Below are 23,775 nucleotides of genomic sequence, written 5' to 3' on the forward strand. Positions count from 1 at the left end.
GAGAAAAAGAGTAAATTGAGAAAAGTTTACAACGAAAACGACGACGGCAGACAACGGACAAATTTCGATCAGGAAAGCTCACTTGAGCCTTGACTCAGTTGAACAAAAAAACAACAAAATAGATGGGGAAAAAAGTGAAAACGCAGAACAAAAACAGGAAAAAAAAAACCCAAAAGCAAAGTACAAGAAGTATTTCTGTCACCAACAAGAAAATTTAACTAAAAAATATGCTTTAAAATAATACAAAAGCAGTGCAGGATCAGTTAAATGATTCTGCGCTCATTTTTGGAACGCTATTTGTCGTATGTAGTTATTCAACATTTATTAACAATTAAAGTTGTTATATGAAATATCTGGAGATAACGAACAGTATTCAAGCTCAAAAGTCCATTAAACAATACAAAATAGGAGCAGAGTAAACACGGACCTCCAAAACATCAGACGTGGGATCAGGTACCATGGAGGAGTGAGCATCCCCTGCCGACCGTTCACACCCGCCGTGTGCTCCTTGTCATGATCGGGAAATAACGGATATATCCGTCAGTTACAATTCAGTGTTTAAATAATGGCCTAACAATTAGTACGAAAAACGTCAGTCAGCATTTGACTCAAAGATAAAGTGTAACATTCATCGACTTTAGGAAAAGTGAATTTGGCATTATGTTAATAGATACGTGTTATATGATAAGACGAAAACATCTTTTGGACCTGTAATATACGTCCTTTAAGCTAAAAATAATTTGCGTCTATAACTGAGATTTTCTGTTTAGCTTTTTCTGGAAGAATGCTCATATGAAATCATTTTAATTTAAAATGTTACCGCAATGCAATTAGATAACATCCTACATTTATCACAGATACACTCATTTTTAAGGCTTAAATTAAAATTTAAATCTAAAATCTGTTGTAAGCACTTCTGAAAAAAAAAAGACTAACATACAGGAAGACTTTTATGCAGGTTTCATTTTACTAAAAAAAACACATATTACATTTTTAGTTTTAAAAATAATCGAAGCACATTATAAAACAGTATACCGGGTACCTTACAAATATAGCAACGCAGATAACTAACACTATAAGTATGATTAATATTGTTACGACCCCTCCAATAACTCCACCAGAGCCTCCTTCTAAGGGTAAAGACAAAGCTGAAATGAAGGAGGTATTAGATAAAAGTAGGATATTAAATGATTTTCATGTATCAATTTGTTTTTTCTTGAAGGAAGTAATAGTTATTTATTGGAGGTAAAGGGCATTTATAATTATATCAAATAGTGTCATGTTAAAAAAATGAATTCACTCTTTAGACATTAAAATGAAACTTTCGTTTCTTAATTATTAAAATCTAGAGCAGTTTAAATAACAGCTATTTATTTAAGAAAAAATAATTTATTGAGGAAAAGTTGAGGTACTCGACACTCTTAATACATACAATCACATTTGACACCTTTCCTTTTTCCCTGACATCCAAGCAAACAGTGCCCGTTGGCTTTGTTGCATGTATTTTTATTACAATATCTACACTCTTGATTGCAACTTGGTCCGAAAAATCCATTTTCACAAACTGCAATACAATTATTTACATTTTTGTTGAAAAATCTACACCTTAGAATAATTGATTATTATAGAAATACAGCACTATCATTAAAATTCTCACAGAATGAAAGAAAATAGCCCTATCAAAATTACTATAGTTATCTATGGTAAACTAGGTTTTCAATAGAATTAACGTTTTATTACAAAAATTTTTATGATTTTTATTATGATTTTTGAATTGATTTTATTCTCTAAGTCTAGAATGTGATTTTTTGAACTACGAAAAGAAATACAGGGTGTTTCATAATATATGTTACATTTTTTAAATCTAATTATTTTTCTTACCTATCATATTTCTAGTACAAAATATTCACATTTTAAACATCAAATTCTGCATTTTTGTTCCATGAGAAAAAGTCATGGATATCACGGTATTACACTGATTAATTGTGACATAAATGCCAATGTCATAATTTGAATATTTTTCGAAATGGACTTAACTTTTCAACATATTGCTGAATTGTAAAGCATTTTTTTTTCAATACATGTCGCCAACATTCATTCAGAAGTTGTAGAAGAAGGAAATAATCCAAAAGAATGGAAGCTTTCTAGGATGCTTTTCAGAAGGCTAGTAAGAAGGCTAAAGGACAGGGACGGGCAAAATGCGATAAATGACACGGTGCTTCAGAAAGCCTACGGACTTCAAGAGCCGAAGATTTAATTGGTGAAGTAGAGACTCTTAATTTAGCAAACTTCTGAGAAGTGTCAGATGGATGCTTTAGAAATTTATGCTGGCAATATCAGCATTTCCAGCATATATTGGACTTTGAAATATGATATGAAGTTATTAGCGTACAAATTTTCAATAATGATATACCCAAAGGAAAGAGTTTGACCTCTGCATTTGTCAATCTCAATCTTTGGGCCTTTTTTCTGTAGGGGTTCTTTAGGAACAGGATCTACAGTCCTAGACCAGAGATACTGAATGAACTCAAAAAGATCGTAAAACTTCAAATGAGAAGTCTCTAAGCAAACATGTGTGACAAGGTTATACAAATTTCAAGAAGCAATTTTCATTTGTAGTTGAAATAGTGGAGATCATGTAGAACAATGTAATGTTATTTGGGCTTTTTACGTTGTGAAATTCAACATTACAAAAATGACGTAAATTAGAAATTTTGCCAATTTTCATTAATGTTTGAGATTTTGTCCAGTGTTTAATATTTTAGTTGGCAATTGTACATAATGAATCTTATGGATACATGTATCAAATTGATAAAATCACTTGTCTGTATCTTTTTCTTGTGTTTGTCAAATTGAAGATTCAAAATGTAACATATATTATGAAACACCCTGTATTACTTTATATTCACTTATAATTTACAAAATTTGCATCACTGATATGGAACTTAAGATATAATCAGGCTCTAAATGTAAAAAATAAAAATTTTAGAGTAAAGTTTTACAGTAAGCCATAGTATTGACTATTATATACAGTTATGTACTCTTTTTGTGATGATTGTTGTTTGACGGATATCAAACCATATTTACCACTAAAAGTCCATAATTGTTTTTTTTAAATATAGTCCGGATTAAAAGACACTGAAGGAATGAAGTGTCGTTTGTGAAATCGCAAATGCCGCTGCATGCATACTGACCCTCCTGTGAATACGGTTTCAGTTCCAGTGAATATGTAGTGTTAAGGATTATTTGCATTTGAACAGATTATATAAGAACTATATTTGAACTACATAATAAATAATTATAATTAGTGCGCGTGCAGAGGCAATTTTGAGGTAATAATTAAAACAAAACCCCAAATATATTAAGGTCGCAACGGTCGGAGCCAGCTGGGAATCTGAGCAGGAAAAAAGTAAGGCAAGCCTGTCTCCGGATTACTATCCCAGCATTTCGACGTAAAATGATGTGTATTACAGACTATGAAAGGAAAACACGGAGGTTATATAACAACTAATAACATCTAATAATAAGGGCATTTTAAAAACTTTTTGCGAGAGACGTTCGTTAATGGAAATGGTGTAGTCATGCAACAATCAATGTCTTGATTATTCAGATTCGAACTATATAATTAAATTACTAGTATTATGGACTCTTTCGGAGATAAAAAGTGTTTGATATTCACCATGCAGAAAAATACCAATCTTGACCAAGGCGAAGTATTGACTATAGTTAATTATTGTAAAAATGTTGTTAGGAAACACTGAACATTATAAGATTACAGTGAAAGAAAGGGAATGCTTTTTTTTTAACTTACCGTCACACATTGTTCCATTCCAATGACTCTGACATCCATCTGTACATATCCCTGTAATGTTATTGCAATAAGTTCCATTTGCACAACTTCCACAGGCGTTTTCACAGCTAGTTCCATAGAATCCTTCCTTGCACACTGTAGGTGATAGAGATCGAGTTAAAAAAATGAATTGTAAAATGCAGCTCTTAGATTTGCAATTCATGACCATATACTATAAAATAGATAAATGAATGGAAGCACTAATTATGTTCCCCAAACGAAGTTTGGGAACATATTGTTTTTACTCTGTTTCTTATTATTATTATTAAGTCTTCCGTTCACAACGGAAGACTTATAGTGATTGTATTGTTTCTTTTTATTATTATTATTATTATTATTATTATTATTCCTCCCAAATTTTGTGAGCGCGATTACTCAGAGATGGTTGGATAGATTTTCACAATTTTTCACATGATAGTAGGCTGATATATGAAGTTTATATAAAATTCCGTTTTTTGAAAAATTCACTTCCGGTCCGAAGTTACGGCCGAATTTCCAATTTTTAAATGGACTTTTGTCCGGAATTTTTCTCGGAAACGGTTTGAGGTAAAGATGTGAAATTTACAGGAGTATTAGATCATGACATTCTCTTTGTTTCGAAGTTGTTTTCGTGTGTTTCCGGTACTTCCTGTCCGAACCGGAAGTGAACTTGTGTTTGGTCAATTTTCAACTTTTTTGTTTTTTAATATTTTTTCAAGATATTATTATGTATAACAGAGGTTATTCTACAAATATTAAATATATAATTTGTTTTGAAATCAGATTCCACATTTTGCAGATTTTCGGTACCCTCATTTTCCCTATTTACCTAGTGTGTAAACAATGGGCAAAGAAAGATAACTCTGACTTGTAAGTGAAAATAGAACTTTCGAGATAAAGGCGGAAATAGTATCGATGACGTAAGAGACATATACACTCTCAAAATATTTAGACGTTCCATATTCACTCTTCTAAATATAAGAGTACGTTGGTTACCACTTCCAATGCATGTATAGTTTAAAGTTGCCAGTGTAGTGTAAGTCTGTATTGACAGTTAATTTATTTACACATGAATATATCTAAAAAAAAAATTAATATATATGCTAGGTACCTAATTCAAGTAAATATATTATAAGCACTGAGTATACATTTATAGTGATGGACAGGAATGCAGTTTTATCTATCTCGTATAGTAAGTTCAGAATACGATAGTTATAAGCCTTCTATAATGCAGACGATTTATTATTCTCTATGATTTGAATGCGAAATTATCCCGGTTTCCGAGTTTTATTTTCGTATTAAAAAAAATATTACATACACTCAAAAAGGAATTGAGCGATAGAAAATTGTAATACAGTACTGTTTTAAAGCCTTTATAAATAAATTGATATCTGCCACTTAAAAGAAAGAAAATCAATCTGTAGATTAGATTTTGTTATTACATGTAAATTTGATAAAAAGTTAAATTATTTATGACACATGATCTATATTCTATATACCCAAGGAATTATAAAAGATGTGAAAAGACGATTCTTGGGCATGGATTCTTGTGAAATACTCAAAGAGTTAAAAAAAAAATATGTGAAAACGCGATTCTGTGTGAAATAATGGTACGCTATATGTTTCTTTTGAAAAAAAAAACATGAAAAAAAATTGCACAGGTCTGTTGATATGTGGGATAAGTATACCTGAATGAACACAATTTTATGCAATGATATATAATTATGTACATGCAACTGACGTCCGTACTTTTCCTTATAATTCATAAAACATAAAACTATCTAATTCCTTTGAAGACTTCCCCCCCCACCCCACCCCCGTCTTGATTAATATTTGGAGACGTTCGTGCAGCTAGGCATTTGAATTATATATTCGTTTTAGATTTAAATCTGTAACATGTGAATATAATTACCATTTACATGTATACAGAATTTCATATTCTATAATGGTAGATTTGTCATTATGAAATGTTCAATTTACGTCTGAGAGAGAGAGAGGGGGGGGGGGGAGAGAGATTCCCTCTTAATCCCGATCCTCCTATCCATTTACATAGAGCAAAAATTAGTTCTATATCGGTCATACCCATTCTTAATTAAATGTTTTCTGATTTCAAAGTCAGTCATGGTCACATCCTGTATATTTTTCAGCTTAAAAAGTATCACACGAAGTGCACCTGTGTTGACCTGTCAATCAAAATCACTTGACGCTGTATGCACTGCAATTACGTAGCCTGAGTTCGAAATGATCTTGAAGTATGATCTTAAGTAAATCTGATGCAACAAACTTGTGAAAAAATAGAATAAAATAAAAAATAAAATATCTCGGTATTATGAACTTCGATTGTGGGACGTGGAGACCGGTCCTTTGGATGAGATCGTATAAATCGAGGTTCCTTTTTGCAGAAGGTGCTGGCATAAAAAAGATTCCCCTCTGCTCAATTGCGATAAGTGCCAAAGTATGGGACAAAAATTTGCAGTCTCCACCGGCGAGTGGTGGCGTCTCCATGTGAGTGAAAAATTCTGGAGAGGGACGTTAAACAACATACGTATAATCAATCAATCGATTGCTGAAGAATTACTGTAATTGAATAATCTGTCTTATAGGTCTGCTGTCAAATCTTGATATTATAACTTTACAAAACTCAGTGACTTTAGGTTAATGTGATACTAACTTAATTCATTATATTTTTTTATAACACCATACACAATTATGCCAAAACATACACACAGTGAAGTTTATGATAGTACGGTGTCCGTCTGTTTGTTTGTCTTAGAAATGATTGCAAACAATTTTTTTTTAATTGCTAATGATATATTACGTATATCTCTTATAGGTGCCAAATGCATTATACAAGATTGATAATGAAAATCAAAGTACCTTAAGTACTGAAAGGACTTTTTTTCCAGTTATTTTTTTCTTTCACAGTAAATATGATATGTATGTTTTTTACACAGAAAAAAGCAAATTCTTACAGATTTAGAAGAACGGAAGACTTTTTTGTTGCCATGGCAACAAGAGTCTAGTTATTATTATTTTTCTTCCTGGGTACTTTTTTGTCCGTGAGTGATCTCCAAAACTACACATCCGATTGAGGTGAAACCTTTTTAGGGTTAATAGGAATGTTATGTAGATTTGCGGAACGAAGGTCATTTTGCGCGCACGTGCATGCACGTGCGTGCGCGTGCAATACGTAAAATGACCAATTTAATTGATATAGCTGTAACTTTTGTATTTTTTGATGAAATGCTTTGATACTCAGAATATAAGGATATATTAATAGTGTAGACAAGATGACATGGTCAGAATGCACATGCATGCACGTGCGCGCATGCGCATTGATTGAAATGACCAATACAATTGATATAGACTTAACTTGTGCATTTTTTGATGAATTGCTTTGAAACTCAGAATATTAATATATATTAGAAGTGAAGACAAGAAGACTTGATCAGCGCACACATGCATGCATGTGTGTGCACGTGCGCGCGCGTGCAATGAGTAAAAGGACAGATATACTTGATATAGCCATAACTTTCATATTTTTTGATGAAATGCTTTGATACTCAGGATATCAGGATATATTAAAAGTGTAGACAAGATGACATGGTCAGAATGTATATGCATGCACGTGTGCGCATGCGCATTGATTGAAATAACCAATAAAAATGATATAGACTTAACTTGCACATTTTTTAATGAATTGCTTTGGTTCTCAGATTATAAATATATATTAGAAGTGCACACAACATGACATGATCAGCGCACACATGCATGCACTTGCATGCACGTGCGTGTGCGTGCAATGAGTAGAATGACCAATATACTTGATATAGCCAAAATTTCCATATCTTTTGATGAAATACTTTAATACTCAGAATATAAGGATATATTAATAGTGAAGACAAGATGACATGGTCAGAATGCACATGCATGCATGTGCTCGCGTGCGCAATGATTGAAATAACCAATATAATCGATATAGACTTAACTTGTACATTTTTTGATGAATTGCATTGAAACTCAGAATATAAAGATATATTAGAAGTGTAGACAAGATGACATGGTCAGCGCACACATGCATGCACGTGCGTACGCGTGGAATGAGTAAAATTACCAATATACTTGCTATAACCATAACTTTTACATTTTTTGATGTAATGCTTTGATACTCAGAATATATAGACATATTATTAATGTAGAAAAGACGACATTGTCAACATGCACATGCATGCACGTGCGCACGCATGCAACGCTAAAATGACCAATATACTTGATATAGCTGTAACTTTTATACTTTTTGATGAAATGCTTTGAACTCAAAATATGTAGATATATACTAATAGTATAGATAAGATGACACGGTCAACTTGGATATGCATGCACGTGCGCACGCTTGCAAAGCGTTAAATGACAGATATACTTAATATAGCCGAATTTTTTTTTATCTTTTGATGAAATTTGAATATAAAGATGTATTGAAACTATTTGAAAGTGTAGACAAGTTGACATGGTCATTTTGTACATGCATGTCCGTGCGCGCGCGTGTAATGCGTAAAAAAACAATATACTTGATTGCCTTATTTAATGAAGCTTACAGGGAATAAGACACCAAAAGGAAGTTGGGGAGCGTTTGGGGAACATCTGTAACGGTCCCCGTTACAATTAATACTAGTTAAATTTTAACATTGGCTGTATTATTCTGAATTTATAAGACATATATTGGATTATTTATACCACTGGTGATATAATCAGATAAAAATGATTTTAGTAATGCTATTGAAGATTGTGTTTATTGATTTAAAAGTGTTCAAGTAGATCTTAGTATTACTTATCTTTTGAAGTGAAAACTTTAAACAAAAATCAAAATAAACATTTCAATGGGACGAACCCTTTATATTGCATTAACCTTATAATAAGAGATGTTTCTGAATATGAAACGAATCCGGATCTGAAAATGAATATGAAACGAATCTGAAGGAGGGATCTCGATCCCGATTTGAAAATGAACACATGTATGATTACAGATTTTTTTCTTTGGTACTCATATATCATCCTGTAATCTTTATAAAAGGTTTAATGGGTTTGTGCCCCCCCCCCCCCCCAAAAAAAAAACCCACCACTAAATCCTAGGAGTAATAAGTCCATGATATAAATCGTATATGGATGTTATATTTGTATATTACTTGTAGTGATGTAAAAAATAAGAGTTTATGAAGTAACCTATCGGTGTGTGGGGCTTGTCATGCTTACTTCTGTAATTTTCCTCGACCAGCTTACGAGGGGTCTGTCCGTGTCTCCCAAAGGAGAGGGGTGGGTTGGTAGAGTGGGGCTGGCAAGTTCATCTTTCTTAACTATATTACATACAATATAAATAACTCTGGATAACTGGGGGCGGGACTGGACTACTTTGACACCTTCCACCACTTGATCGCTACTGAACGGTCTCTCAGTTCGTCGTCGAAAAATAATTGTATAATATCAGGCCCGTAAGATGGAGACCAGCCCCCCTCACCTTCCTATTAATTTTGCCGTTATATACTACCTAGTATAATCAGAACAAAATTATTAAAACTACGGTTATGTCCCTCATAAATAAAGTTTGTAGACTTGAGTTTTGCTCAGTTGCGCCCCATTCCCTTACTGTGACTGCATCCTATAGATCAGCCAGATAACATACTATATGTAGTACTAAGTGTCTTTTTAATACATACGAAAGCTATCAGTTTTGTATCATTCTGTTGTTTAACTCACTAGATATTCTTTCCTCGGGAGAATTGTGTTTTCCTTGAGATGTAGGAGACAAATTAAACTTTTTACTATTCATTTTAACAAACTAAATTTTTCGCTAATCAAGGAAATTTTCAGTGAAATGAAAGGAAAAGTTTAAGCTAAAAAACTTGTAGACATCAATGTAAATCGCCGAAGACTTTCGACAAAAAATTTGGCCTGCGAGAAAGCGGCCAAGGGGCTGCTGAAAAGGTTATTTATCTGACATAATACATATAAATATATAAAATGATTCTTATGTATACATTTACACAAAATATTTTTCAAAAATAGAGTCCAGAACACGATTCTTGAGAGAAACAAATAATGTAAGTTGGTGAATAATACAACAATGATACTTTTCCAAACAGGTTTTTCCCTGAGTTGAAAGGGTAACTGTTATGTTATTTAGTCTATAGAATTTAACTTGTCCCTTTTATAACACGCCATCCCAATGACAAAAATATAAACATCATCCACTATTTTTTGAAGGACATATTTAACATAGATACATGTACTTGTATCTCGGCATCGTCGGATACCCACGGGTGATCTCGTCTTTTACTCATCACTGGGGTGATGAGTAAAAGACGAGATCACCCGTGGGTATCTGACGATGGCATTTAGCGAAAGAAATTTTGAACTAGTTAAATTTAGAAGGAGGAGGAGGATAAAACACTTTTCAAATGTAAATTCGATATATACCTAGTCATCGTAAAATTGAAAAATAAATCACGGAAAAAATAATATATTAATATTCATTGTATAATGAATTAAGAACTTTTCTTATGATGATATTGTTCTCAGTTTTCAAATTGGAATCGCGATCCCTCCGTTTCAGATTCATTTTCACATTCGGATTCGATTCATATTCATAAACATAATAAAGCATTTCGTACCGTCACATTCTGACCCACTCCAGCGATTCCGACAACCCTCAGGACAGATTCCTGTGATGTTGTTACAGTGAGTTCCACTTTTACACTTACCACATGCGTGTTCACAGTTATGTCCAAAATAATCATCTTTACAAACTATAGATGAAAAAAATCCTAAATGTTAGCATGTAAAAACAACAAGGAAATTCAGAGAATTGTAGTCCTCTGCTTTTGGGGTCTTACTGGTTGAGATGCAATGATTTCTGGTATACATATATTGTAACTGTCTTGCTTTTAATACCACAATGCATTATTACAGGTCTACAAGATAAGCACCAGTCCTCAGATAAAAGCAAGATAAGGGGATAAACCATAAGGTAGTGGCCAATGATTCTCTATAGAAATGTAATAGAAATCCGTGTTAGTTAAAACATACCGTCACATTTGTTTCCATGCCAATGTTCCTGACATCCTTGTGAGCAGACCCCTGTGATGTTGTGACAGAATGTTCCTGTTTTACATTTGCCACAGGTCCCGGTGCAGTCTGGACCGTAAAATCCTCTTTTACAAACTGGAAAGAACGAAATTATATTAAAAAAACTGTAAGGTCTCGATTTCTTATTGTAGAAATGAAGCAATGTTGTTTTTCTATACAGCAATGTTACGTACCGTCACAAATTCTGCCATCCCACCGATCCTGGCAATCACCAGGACAGACTCCAGTGATATTGTAACAGTATGTTCCTGTTCTACATTTCCCACAGGTTTTTGTGCAATGAGGACTCTTTGTTTTGAACACATTTTATTGACAATATGTCAAAGGGATTGGACACAAGTTCTAAAAACTTAGATAGTCCCCTCCCATCAGAACTGTAGTACCCTCCTTTACAAACTAATCAAATTTTGGGAAAAAACGTAACTTATGTGTTTATTTATTAATTCTACTAGACTTTGACCCGTGCGTGCACGGGTTGACATTGTTATGAATGCATCCATGTGCATATCGGACATTTACAAAATAGATACATCGACACATTCATATTGTAAGGTATTTTTTAAATAAACAATGAATGTGAATATAATTCTGTTTTATTTTTTTGTGTTTGTTTTGTTTTGTTTTTTAATTGTTGCGTAATGGCGTAGCGCAGAATGGGTTTGACCACCAGTTAGCTATAAATCAAGTCTTGAGTTCGAATCACGCCGGAGCTTACATAAATTTCACCCTTCCAAACAAATTTAATAAAAGAAATTATGGATGTTCATTGAAAATATGACAACAGCAAAGAGTTGAGCACACTGCTGATACATATCAAGCAAAGTAATGAAATGAAGAAATGTGCTAAGCTGGTATTTTTACACAATCATTTATTAAAGTAAAGGTGTAAAAATTTTTGTAACAATTTTAACACTGCAGGTCTCAACTTGTTCAAAATATGACCTCAACAATAAAAGAGTTAAGCACGGCTAATACATATACTTTATATATACACAGGTAATAGACAGGTATATAATCTGTAAAAGACTGTCTGTTTTGATAAAAATTAATGTAATATCCTTGAATTAGTACATAGAAAAAGTAATAAAAATAGAAGCTTAATTGAGAAAAAATAAAAACAAATTGGTAATCTTCAAGTACCAATGATGTTTAAAATATATAAAACAAAAGACAGTATTCTTCCGATTTATCGGTATTAAAGGCCAAAAATTCGAGTCTATAATTTTTATATAGTAGTTATTATTGTAATTTTTAGCGGAAAAAGAATGCCTACTTCACTAAGATGTGATTCTAACTGGAGTTGTAACGACCCCCCCCCTTTCAGTTCCCCTCAAAAAAGCATAAAAGAAATGAGGGATAAAATAAATCGGGTAGTTACAATAATGTTGCTCCTACGATCATGAGCTTTTTGCCTCCGTTGAGATGGCCAGAGATATAAATAACATATAATAAATGTGTCTCCGAGATGGCGAATGATTACCCACGTGGCCACAATATCACATTTTTATGGATATAAACTCAGAAACGATTACGATAATACAAACATAGGCGTCAGAAGCAAATTGAAAGTGGGGTGGCTATTTGAAAGCTGGGGGGGGGGAGGGGGGGGCTAAACCAACGAAAAAAGGTAAGCCCCAATTTTCAATGCCTATATTATGTCTTTCTTTGCAAAAAAGGGGAGCTAAGCCCCCCTTGCCCCCCCCCCCCGGTTCCGACCCCTATGACAAATACGTGTAAATTTTCATTGGAAATTTGCTTTATATTCTGTTCATATATATTACTGATTTCTTATTAGAGAAATTATACAATAACAAATATATATCTACTTAGTATTTACTTTTGTCTTCTCTGATTTGAACACACTCTCCACCAACAGCTCATACATTCGTGTATGAGAGAGAAACGAACGACAACTCTGCAAGGGAGATTGATTTTAACACCGTGATTTAGCGTGAATGTAATGCGCACGCGCAAGATTGTAAAATCCAAAAAATCCAGATGATTTCTGGAATTTTTTTAGGAATTTTCGTTGATTATTAATTACCGAAGCTTAATTGAGAAAAAATAAAAACAAATTGGTAATCTTCAAGTACCAATGATGTTTAAAATATATCAAACAAAAGACAGTACTCCTCCGATTTATCGGTATTAAAGGCCAAAAATTCGAGTCTATTATTTTAATATAGTAGTATAGATTTAGAATTCTATTTTTTTTTTGCTCCGTTTTTTTTTTGTGTATGTATTTTTTATGTGTCTATTTTGCTTTGTCTATATTTAATCTTGCTTTGCCTCTTCATTTTTTAATGTTTTCTTTTCCTATACTGCATTATGATAGCGAGTTTCACTAGATACTAAAACAGAAAATAATGAAAATTAATGTCTTTTCTTTTATAGATTTTAAATAATGATGTCTCTCTATTGAATAAACTCTTGTAATCGTGAAATACATACTGTTACATTTGTCTCCATCCCAGTGTTCCTGACATCCCTTTAAACAGATACCTGTAATTTTGTTACAAGTTGTACCTGTACTACATTTACCACAGGTTTGCGTGCAGGTGGCTCCGTAAAATCCGTTTTTGCAAACTGAAGTATAATCCAAAATGAGAATTGCAATGACTCATTATCAATATTTTCGTTGGTAAATGAATAAATATTACAGAATTATGATATTTGTATGGTTCATCCTTTCGAGGGCCAGACATTTCTAGAGCCACACAGCCATAACGTTATAAAACGTTTGTAAATTCCAGTTCATATAGCCAAGGGCAATTTCCTGGAGAAACACTGCAACGTCATAAAAAAAGATATAAAAACCCTCTTAATATCCACTGCGTTAAAACGAGTGATATTTTCCTTTCTTCACTATATCTTCCATAATAGCGAATCATACTTTTACGCATAAATACGATACAGTAGTGTTAGAGTCGATAGATTTCTTTTCCTAAACAAGCATTCTGAGAGTATAGCATTAGCAATACTAATCCCCTACCGGCAAGTGTAATCTGGTTCCCATTATAAATTGAAAAATGCCATAATTCCGTCAAAAATCAATGAAGCGGAACAAAATGCAAACTTGATCTATAACTCATCAAGGTAAAGTAACATACCAAAAATCAGCTCAACATCTGCAAGCGTTTAGAAAAAAAAGAGGAAAACCCTGAAAAATTGAAAAGGTCGTAATTCCGTCAAAAGTCACTAAAGCAGAACGAAATGCAAACTTGATCTGTAACTCATCAAGATACACTCACATGCCAAAAGCAGATCAATATCTGCAAGCGTTTATAAAAAAAAATGCGGAAAACCAAGTGGGACAAATTAACAGACAGACAGAGGGACAGACAGACGGACGGACGGACAGACCGACAAACGGACGGACAGACTCAGAGGAAACGTATAGTCCCCTCCGGTTTCACCGGTAGGGGACAAATAACTTCGTTTTAACTACGGTGTAGATGTGTAAAGTCATGAAAACGTCTCTAACGTAGTTTAAGGTATTAACCACATGTCAACTTTTCTTTACATTGCGCTTAAGTACAGGCTCGTAAAAAGTTGCAACAACAGGTTTAAGGTAGTTTAGAGCAATTTTATGGTTGTTGTAAGAAAAAGGGCAAAATATTTCCTGTGTAATTTTCTTTCTGTATAAATTCTTACGTTATATATATATATATATATATATATATATATATATATATATATATATATATATATATATATATATGCCTTGTTTGCAAATACAAATACAATTTATCATTTAGTCGATGTTATGAAGTCTTCCATACTTTGTAGACGATTTTTTTTTTACACTGAATTGTCTAACCTGTGGATTTTCAAAACACTTAGACGATAGATTCTAAAGCCTACCATTACAGTCTGGAGATTCCATCCTTGGATTACTACAGCCGAACGTACATGATCCATTTAACACGTCACAATGTCCTCCCAAACATTTATTTCCACAGAATTTACACTGATTGCCGAAATGACCGGCCGGACATCCTTAGAAAATTTAAAATAAATAATTAGGTGCTCGGTAAAATTTATATATATATATATATATATATATATATATATATATATATATATATATATATATATATATATATATATATATATATATATATATATATATATATATATATATATACTGATGAGCAGAAATCAACATTGCTGACTTTATTGGGGGAAGTTCATGTTTAAAACGTCCTGAGTTAATTTCATTAATTTCAACTCAACACTTAGATATATCGACGATGTTTTATCAATTAACAATAGTTATTTCCAATCATTTGTTATAATATGAAGTAATATTCCGCTTTCACCTGCATATGGTGTTAATGTCTCCCAAATTCATTGCTACTTAACAGCATGCTCTGATTGTGATCAATTTTAAACTGACATAAGCTACTGACAGATAGGTTGATGTTACAGAAATTTCAACAACCTTGTTATTATTAGCAAATAAATCTTATTACTGGATCGTATTTTGGCTAACTTGTTTCAAACCAATTGTTAGGTCTTTGTTTTGTAATAAATTTGACAACAAAATATTTTGTTTACTTGAACAATACATAGGGCTTAAGGCGACTGTGACCAGTCAACAGGAGATGCTTACTCCTCCTGTGACAGAAATTTGGTGCAGACAGACACACGGATTAACTAGAAGTTGACATTGGATTCCTACAGAAATCAATCCCACCACACGACACTTAGGACAAAGACTGTCCTAAAATTTCGGGCATCTGCGATGAGTAGTTGCTGAGAAAACTACAACGGAAATTTAGTAGGGACAGACACACGGATAAACATGAAGTTGACTCGGATTCGTACAAAAATGAGACCACCATACGGCATTCCTAGACGAAGATTATGTTTGAATTTCAAGCATCTGCTATGAGTAGTTGCTGAGAAAACTGCGACGAAATTTTGAAAATTTGTTACAGACAGACACATAGACAGATACACAAGGGTAAGACAATATATCCGGTACCCTTATCTCCTTTTCAGCTTAGGTATAATAACCACGAAGGGTGTAATGGTAGATTATACCACATTCCAACCCGTATGTACATTCCGATAAAAGTTTTAAAATGATACCATTTTACTTTTACTAATATTTGAGACTGATTTACCACGTATATTATGTACTTAAAGTTTTAAACCCATAAATTGATTTAATTTTAATAAACCATAATTGAATGTCTTATCTCTTTTACCACTTACACCGTCACTGTGAAATTCGATCGATTATGACTGAACAATGAATTAAAAGGACACGTGACGAACCTGTTTTTTTTTTTAAACACAGAATTAAATATGCCTTACTTAGATAGTGATATATAAGGGGAAACATTTGTTAATGTAAATATTTTTGAATATTTATGAACAATTTTTTTCTGCCAAACATAAAATCCTATAAAATGACGTTCGATAAGTAAATTTGACAAATTGATATCAATGTTAACTTTGAATATGGAACCCCCATTTTTTATTTACAAAACTGCTCCTTATATGAAGGAAATTTTTTTTACCTATTGTTTCTCATTTAATTTGAGATGTAAAACGTAATGATAATTTCAGTAAAAAAAGCTTAATGACACATTTTATTCTTTCAATATGAAGTTATAAAATGAATCATTTTCATTGAAAATAAATGAGGTAAAACTTAAAATACCTAAAATTTGGCGCCATTTTACCCCAAAAAAGCGGAACAGGAAATATATTCAAAAATGATATTAAGGGGAGGAAAGACTTCAGATTAAGAAAAAATTCATCCAATTTGTTTGTTCATATTTTGTATATTACTAATTTAGTTTGTCCCAAATATTTCAAAGCGGAGTTTTATTCTTTCATGTTTGCAGGCCCATTATTCTGTCCATTATGGATTTTTTATTTTTTTTTTTTTTGTGCACAGATAAAAATACGTGAGAAGCCAAATATTTTTTTTCAAATATTACAGAATATTACTATAGTTTGAATTTTTTTTCCTTTAACCACATTGCATATGCTGACAAAGACAAAAATTGCGTACTTTTCAAGAAAACTTTAACACTCCCCCCATCCCTCCAAAAAAACAACTAAATTTTCACATAAAAAAAAAGAAAAAAGAATTATCATTAAACATTTGAAAATTTACTTTCAAATTTAACCCCTTCAGTTGATTGATTTTCTGTAAAAAATATTCAGAGGTGGAGTTTACCTCAATGTTGCACAGTAAATCGTTAAAGAAGACTTAAGTGCAATAAGAATGCCTCATGTTTACCTTTCTCGAGAAAGGGAAAACAGACTATGACATCAAACGTAAGATAAGCCAAATAAGATGTAAGCAATTTGATTTCTGTTGACAACCACGCAAAAATAATTGTGGTGTAAAAGTCATTTTTTTTGTTCTTTTTTTCTTTTCTTAAACCTAGGGTTGGAATAATGCTTTACGTAACTTGACTCGCCTTCGGGCGCAGTGGTTAGAGCGTCTTCTCTATAGAATCTCGGAGTGAGGAGTTGATTCTTACGCGGCGGATTCGAATCCTATTGCTGGACGTGGAGACCGATCCTTCGGATGGACTCATAAACCGAGGTCCCGTTTCGAAAAAGAACCCTCACTGCTCAAGGAGCTGGGCGCAGTCTAAATTTGCAGCCCTTCACCAGCAAGTGGTGGCGTCTCCATATGAGTGAATAATCGCGAGAGGGACACTAATCAACAAACAAACATAACTGGATGATAACCATTGATACATTTTCATTCTTCTTAAAAGTAGATAGATTTATATGTAGTGAGATTAAAATCAAATAAATGGTATGTGCCTAGAGATTTCTCAATTAGTTTGAGAAATAAATGATACTGTATACCACAAACCTCTTTTTATTCACTTGAGAGAAATATCCCCGAGTTTTTGAAATTTAAAGGGGCCTACACAGAATCTTTGTAACATAGTGCCATTGTGCGCCTCCAATTTTACTTTTTGATCGGTCACATATTTTGGGTTTCCCATACTATAACATGGATCCTAATTTTCTTTCTTTAGTATTGAAGGGTACCCATCTCTTATCCGCAACTCCTAAACCACTGATTAAAATTTAATGATATTTTCACATCATGCCATTGTGCATCTCTTATTTTACTTTTTGTTCTGACACTTATTTCGGGTCTCCCAGAGCAATGGACTTTGCCATTTTAACCATATGGGAGGCGGGAGTATCATTTAGTGAGCTCAGTGCTCACATTACCTCTATTCATTTCATTTTGTATTCATCTAGAGTATTTTCTTAGTAGCGAAACTGACCAATTGCAAATAAAAAAAAATGTCGCAGAAAATATTTGGTTAACAGTAACTTTTGTTTGGTCATACAAAAAGTTTTGGGTAATACTTTAAATGTAAACACAATGAAAATACGTATTTTAATCTGTCACTTTCAATAATTTATTTTTCTGAAATAATATAAAAAATATTTGGTTGTTTTTTTTTCTATATCAGACAAATGAAATATATCTAGATTACCTGCAACTTCTTGAAAAAGTGTAGTTTATTTATTTTTGATCTTTTATAAAATAAAATAAAATAAATTATTAAATTGAATCTGGGTATTACTTTATGAAATATTTTAAACTAAATGACCTAGAAATGCCCCATTTTCAACATAATTCAATTATGGCCGTGAAGTACGAAAAAGTAAGATTTAATCAATTATGTCTTCATAATGAAAGATAATAACAAACCCATCACTTTGACCTCACAGATCTCAATCGAAGCAAAATCAGACTGATATCCCGTACAAGTTGTATCCACTGGTGGATCCTTTGAATTAAATAAGGCCACTCCCATTGCTTCTTTGTTAACGTGTACCGTCATGCTCTGAGAGGGACATTTGATCGAGTTCTGAGTATATATTTTGAATCCAGACCCATTTGATGGCGGAATAAATGCAGTATCATTAAACACATAAACTGAAAAGCCGGTATGTCTGTTCACAGCTGAAAAAAAGTTAGAGCTTTTATTATATGATTGAATTAATCCTTTTTCTCCGGTTGGGTGAGATCAACATTGTAGAAAAAATAGATCCTTCTATTCACCTGCATGTGACCTTCCAGGTGAAAATAAGAATTTATTTTTCTATATTGGACTAAAAATTGATTAGGAAATTCCAAATTGATATGAAGAGTTCTAAAAGGTTATTTCACTTGCACCCGTATTTCACTCAGATGACCATAACATTCAGGCCACCAGAATTTGGGGTGATTGAGGGGTGGGAGTGAAGGGGGTGCGGGGGCCTCTCCCTCCCCAAACTTTTTTTTGTAAACATAAATAAATTTTAACTTTTGATTAAATATAAATTGGTCATTAAATGTCACCCCTTTAAAGGACCTTATCCCCCGAAAAATATTGCAGTTAGAAGAATTCTTCTACTTTTTGGGACTAGTTGAAGATTTTTTTTTTTGGGTAAATTGTCCTTTTTCCTTAAAATGTCCCCTTTTTCTTTCTAAATCGGTCCTTTCAATGTGCCTGACATTAATTATGTTTTTCTACATTTCATCTTAAATAGATTTAAAAATTCAAAGGAATACATCTAATTTTGCAAATTTTACACAAAATTTCTCTCAATATGTTTGGCTAGAACTTCAGCAAATGTAAGCATAGAACCTTTTGGGCTCGGTGAATATTGTACTCCTCAGGTGTCTCAACCATCATATTGACCTCAAAAGCAGCAATAATTGCATGATATTAAATATTGTGCTGTCACCCTTTTCGGATATTAGTATTTCTACCCAGATCGGACTAGTTTTATAAATCCAGGACTCAGCATGGGTTATGTTAAGGACATTGGCAAGGTTCCTGGTTATTGTATAGAATTTTTCTAGAACTTTTGAGTAGGTTTAAATGCACTAAACATGCTATATTCTGGATCGTTTTACCTACCAATCCAACATTCTTTTTTAGATTTTGTCAAATTAGTGTTTTTACAATTCTTAATGCATTTCCTATGTAAAATGTTGATAAAAGGGACCTACAAAATTTTTCACCATAATATTTCTTCAAAACTCATTTATTTCATACAGTTTTTGTATTATATACATTATTGTATCTTCATTTCCTATGATTTCTAAATATTTTGGCTGAAAATGTATATATAGAAACAAGACATGGATATACCGGCACCGATCATCATTTTTGAGTTGCGTCCCTTAACAGCTAAAATTGGTCAAGAGACTGGTTGATTGTTTTTATCATGTAATTGACTGAATTGATTGAAACACATTGTCATAAAAATATTGGCATGGATTTATTTTTAACTTTATTCGTAATTACTAAATGCTGATTCCTTCACACGACCTAAGAACTGTTCTCAGTCGGCATGGTCGACCTACCTTTCAGTATATGTGACATCCAGCATACTGAGCATAACAATGGTAAATGACGACCTGTTGGCTCTTTGTCCCTGAATACAATGTACAACAAAGCCATTACTACTTTTCTTTCTTGTTGTATAGATGATTCTACCCGTTGAAGGAAGTGCACGTGCTTTTGTTTACCTCTGTAAAATACGCTTTATTAGTTTTCACCGCTTAGAGAATTCTACACGGGCGATCACTCTCAATCACTATTTTATAAGGAAAAAAACCCATGTATTAAACCTTTTTTCTCCGGAAAACCCTGACTTGCCAATGTCCTTAACTTCTGTTGCCTTTTCGCAGTTTAGACCTATGAGGTGCCACAGCGTTGTGAGTGTTTATATGTCTCAATGAATTAAGCATGTTTTTCATATTTTGCGTCTCAATGAATTAAGCATGTTTTTCATATTTTGCAATGATATTCTCAACGTGTTTAATAGTCTATTGTCCGGATAAGCAGAGAAAATTCGAGCTGGTTATTTGTGTTGTTTACATAACACTTTGTATCCATCGTGAAATTATTCTTGGTGATTTAGGCCCGTCTTTTATAGTGTGTTCGAAACTAAGTAGATTATTATTTGTCAAATTTATAAGAAAATGTTATTTGTAGAGAAAGCTAGGAATTTATTGACCATGTCCAGTCACATACCTCTTGTAAAACCATTACCAGATTAAAGTTATTATAACTGTACATGGTTTCGAGATTTTTCATCAAGCCGATATACGCCAGTCTGGGACTGAAGATGCATAAATATACTTTAGAAAAGAAAAAAATAGAAATCTGATTGAAGCTAGTTAGAGAATATAAGGAAAAGTTGATAATTATTTTTGCAGATTCAATCATAATGCATGCAACATTGATTTGAGTACAACAGTGCAAATGTAATTACTGAAAGCTATGCATGGTAAATATTCACTCACCAATTAATATACTAAAATGTTGTTTGATAAGAACACGAAAACAATTGCGATACAGAAAAAAAATTCTTATTGGCCATGGGTCCTGAGTCAACATCCCTGGCATATTTCATTAGATATTTTAGGGCTTGCTTCTCTCACTGAGAAGCACCAATCAAATTAAAGCTTTCATAAACAGTTAGATAATGTAAACAAAAAGGATTCAGTTGACACCTCAAATGCACGTGTTGCAAGTTGTTTATCATAGAATGGCTTAATTTGATTGGTTGAGAGATAAGAAAAACAATCAAGATTTGTAATTTTTTCGGAAGAGGTCACTTCAGTCAGCCCACGAATATTGAATGAAGTATGCCAGGGGTCCAACAGTAACGTGTTGACTCAAGACCCCTGGCATTGCGAGGATGGGTAGGCGTAGGCACGATAAAGAATTGCTCATTGGCTATGAGAGCCACGTATACAGTAAAGGTCTAAAGGATGATTCTCTATAAGGTCATTTTCCAGCCTAAGATAAAATCACTTAAAAAAAGAAATTTTATGTAACTTAATAATTCTGGTGTTGGCTTTTTAACATCGATCACCTTATTCACGTGATTTAGAGATAACAAATGGTGGTCAAATAAAGAAAAATAGAGGGTAGATCTATTAACATCAGGTTTCTATGTATGTTTCTAAATGAAAATAATCAAAAATTGTTTATTTATGTCGGACACATATCAAACTAAAGTAATGAAACAAAGATTGTTTCATTTAAGGATTAAGATAATTTTTTATGACGCGAAGTTAACGCATTCACATTTTGCATATTTTGAATGTAAATCTATACAAAATGCACACAGTATGATGTTACTAAATGCTAATTTATTATTTAAATTAAAAGAATTATTTTATATAACTTTTATTTGTAGTTGTGTATTGTATTTATATCTGTGCTATCTATTTTATGCATGAAATGCTCATATAAGAGATGTAGTTTCGAGGTATATCTTTTGAGCTATCACAGTTGTGTATCAAATTTTGAAAACACTGAAGGACTTCTGTTTGTGAATGAATGAAAATTAAGTTGTTTTTTATATAACAGATTCTAAGTTAACAAAAAATAATGAATCTATTAAGGTACAGAATTCAAATATTAATGCAAATACATGTTGATTAATCATATGAGTAGTCAGTATATAAAACGGTTGTATTAAATATATACTGGTACGTAAATTGAAATAACATCGTAAGAATTACTTTGATTTCATTTCATTTTGCATGTATAGCAATATATTTAATTAAAAATGCTATCCAAATATAATACACAAAGATATATGTAAGTCAAGTTCCTGCCCCCCCCCCCTCCCCCCATTGAACGGCACTCCATAAAAACGGGGAAGAATTTCATCAGCTCCTTCCACTACGCATATATACCAAAAGTTATAGTATATCCGTGGACTAACATCCCAGGTGCAAAATGGGCCCTAAGTTATGTTTTTGCGTTAAAAGCTTGGCATTTACATAAATTTGTATCTTCTTTACTTTTCCATCGTTTCCATTATAAGAAAGACTTGTACACAGGTAAAATTGCAACGTATGTTCAACATATGTTTCGAGTAACATATGTTGAATATACGTTGAACATATGTTGACCATATGAATTTTCTACAGTATGTTAAACATATGTTTAAAACATATGTTGAACATATGTTTGAAATATATGTTGAACATATAGCAGACTCAAAACATGTTGAACATATGTTTGTGGTAACTATATGTTTAACATATGTTGAACATATTTTAAACATATGGTTGTCTCAAACATATGTTCAACATGTTTTGAGTTTCACATAAAATTCATGCTGAACATTATATAATAACCAATAGCCTTTTCACATTTATTTCATATAATATTAAATTAATGTTGTCGTTATTAATTTTATTTTAATTTAACGAGATAAAAATATATGTTAACTAATTTAATGTTAATCAGTGAACCAGCAATAATTTAATATTAGCCTAATATGAAAAACATGAGTAAAATGTTATATTATAACACGTGTGGGGGGGGGGGGGTTCCAGCAAATTTTGAAAGGGGGGCTTTCCAGGTTGATGTCCCCAACACTCATGCATAGAATCGCACCATAGGCACTTCAAGCCTATAGCAACGGTTTTCGAAGGGGGCAACCTCAGAACAGAGTTGACAAACAACCCCCTCCTTCTTGATTCAGCAATGCAAGTAGACTGAATGTTAAAAAATTGATTTCAATAACATTTATCAAGATCAATTTGAATACATGTACTTATTTATTCAAAAGAATGATCATTTCTTGTAGAAGCTTACATAAAAAAGGGAAAGGGGGATGGGTTAACTACTCTGTTAGCCTGCACCCCCTCCTCCACTCGTTTCTCCAAATTCAGCCGGCCCCCCTCCTCCTTTCTTCGAATCAAAATTTGTCTTCCCCCAAATTAAATTTATCAAGAATTAATAATATTGTATTTTACCACGTTTTGTTTGGATTTATTA

At 32.7% G+C, this 23,775-nt stretch overlaps 1 protein-coding gene across 1 annotated transcript in view; it reads right to left on the reverse strand.

Moving 5' to 3' along the window:
• The window catches only part of LOC133189200 (receptor-type tyrosine-protein phosphatase alpha-like), a 58,234-nt gene extending 46,960 nt beyond the window's left edge, over window positions 1-11,274 (reverse strand). Inside the window, exons 1-5 of the mRNA XM_061324605.1 lie at window positions 11,143-11,274; window positions 10,910-11,044; window positions 10,495-10,629; window positions 3,812-3,946; window positions 1,099-1,130 (exon numbers count right to left, since the gene is read on the reverse strand). Coding sequence (XP_061180589.1) covers window positions 1,099-1,130; window positions 3,812-3,946; window positions 10,495-10,629; window positions 10,910-11,044; window positions 11,143-11,274 — 569 coding nt within the window. The remainder of the gene's footprint in view (window positions 1-1,098; window positions 1,131-3,811; window positions 3,947-10,494; window positions 10,630-10,909; window positions 11,045-11,142) is intronic.
• Window positions 11,275-23,775: the final 12,501 nt, after the last annotated feature.

This window comes from Saccostrea echinata, unplaced genomic scaffold (genome assembly GCF_033153115.1).
Source record: "Saccostrea echinata isolate AGI-Se365-2 ecotype Australia unplaced genomic scaffold, CSIRO_AGI_Sech_v1 ptg000017l, whole genome shotgun sequence".
In the NCBI taxonomy this organism is placed as follows: Eukaryota; Metazoa; Mollusca; class Bivalvia; order Ostreida; family Ostreidae; genus Saccostrea; species Saccostrea echinata.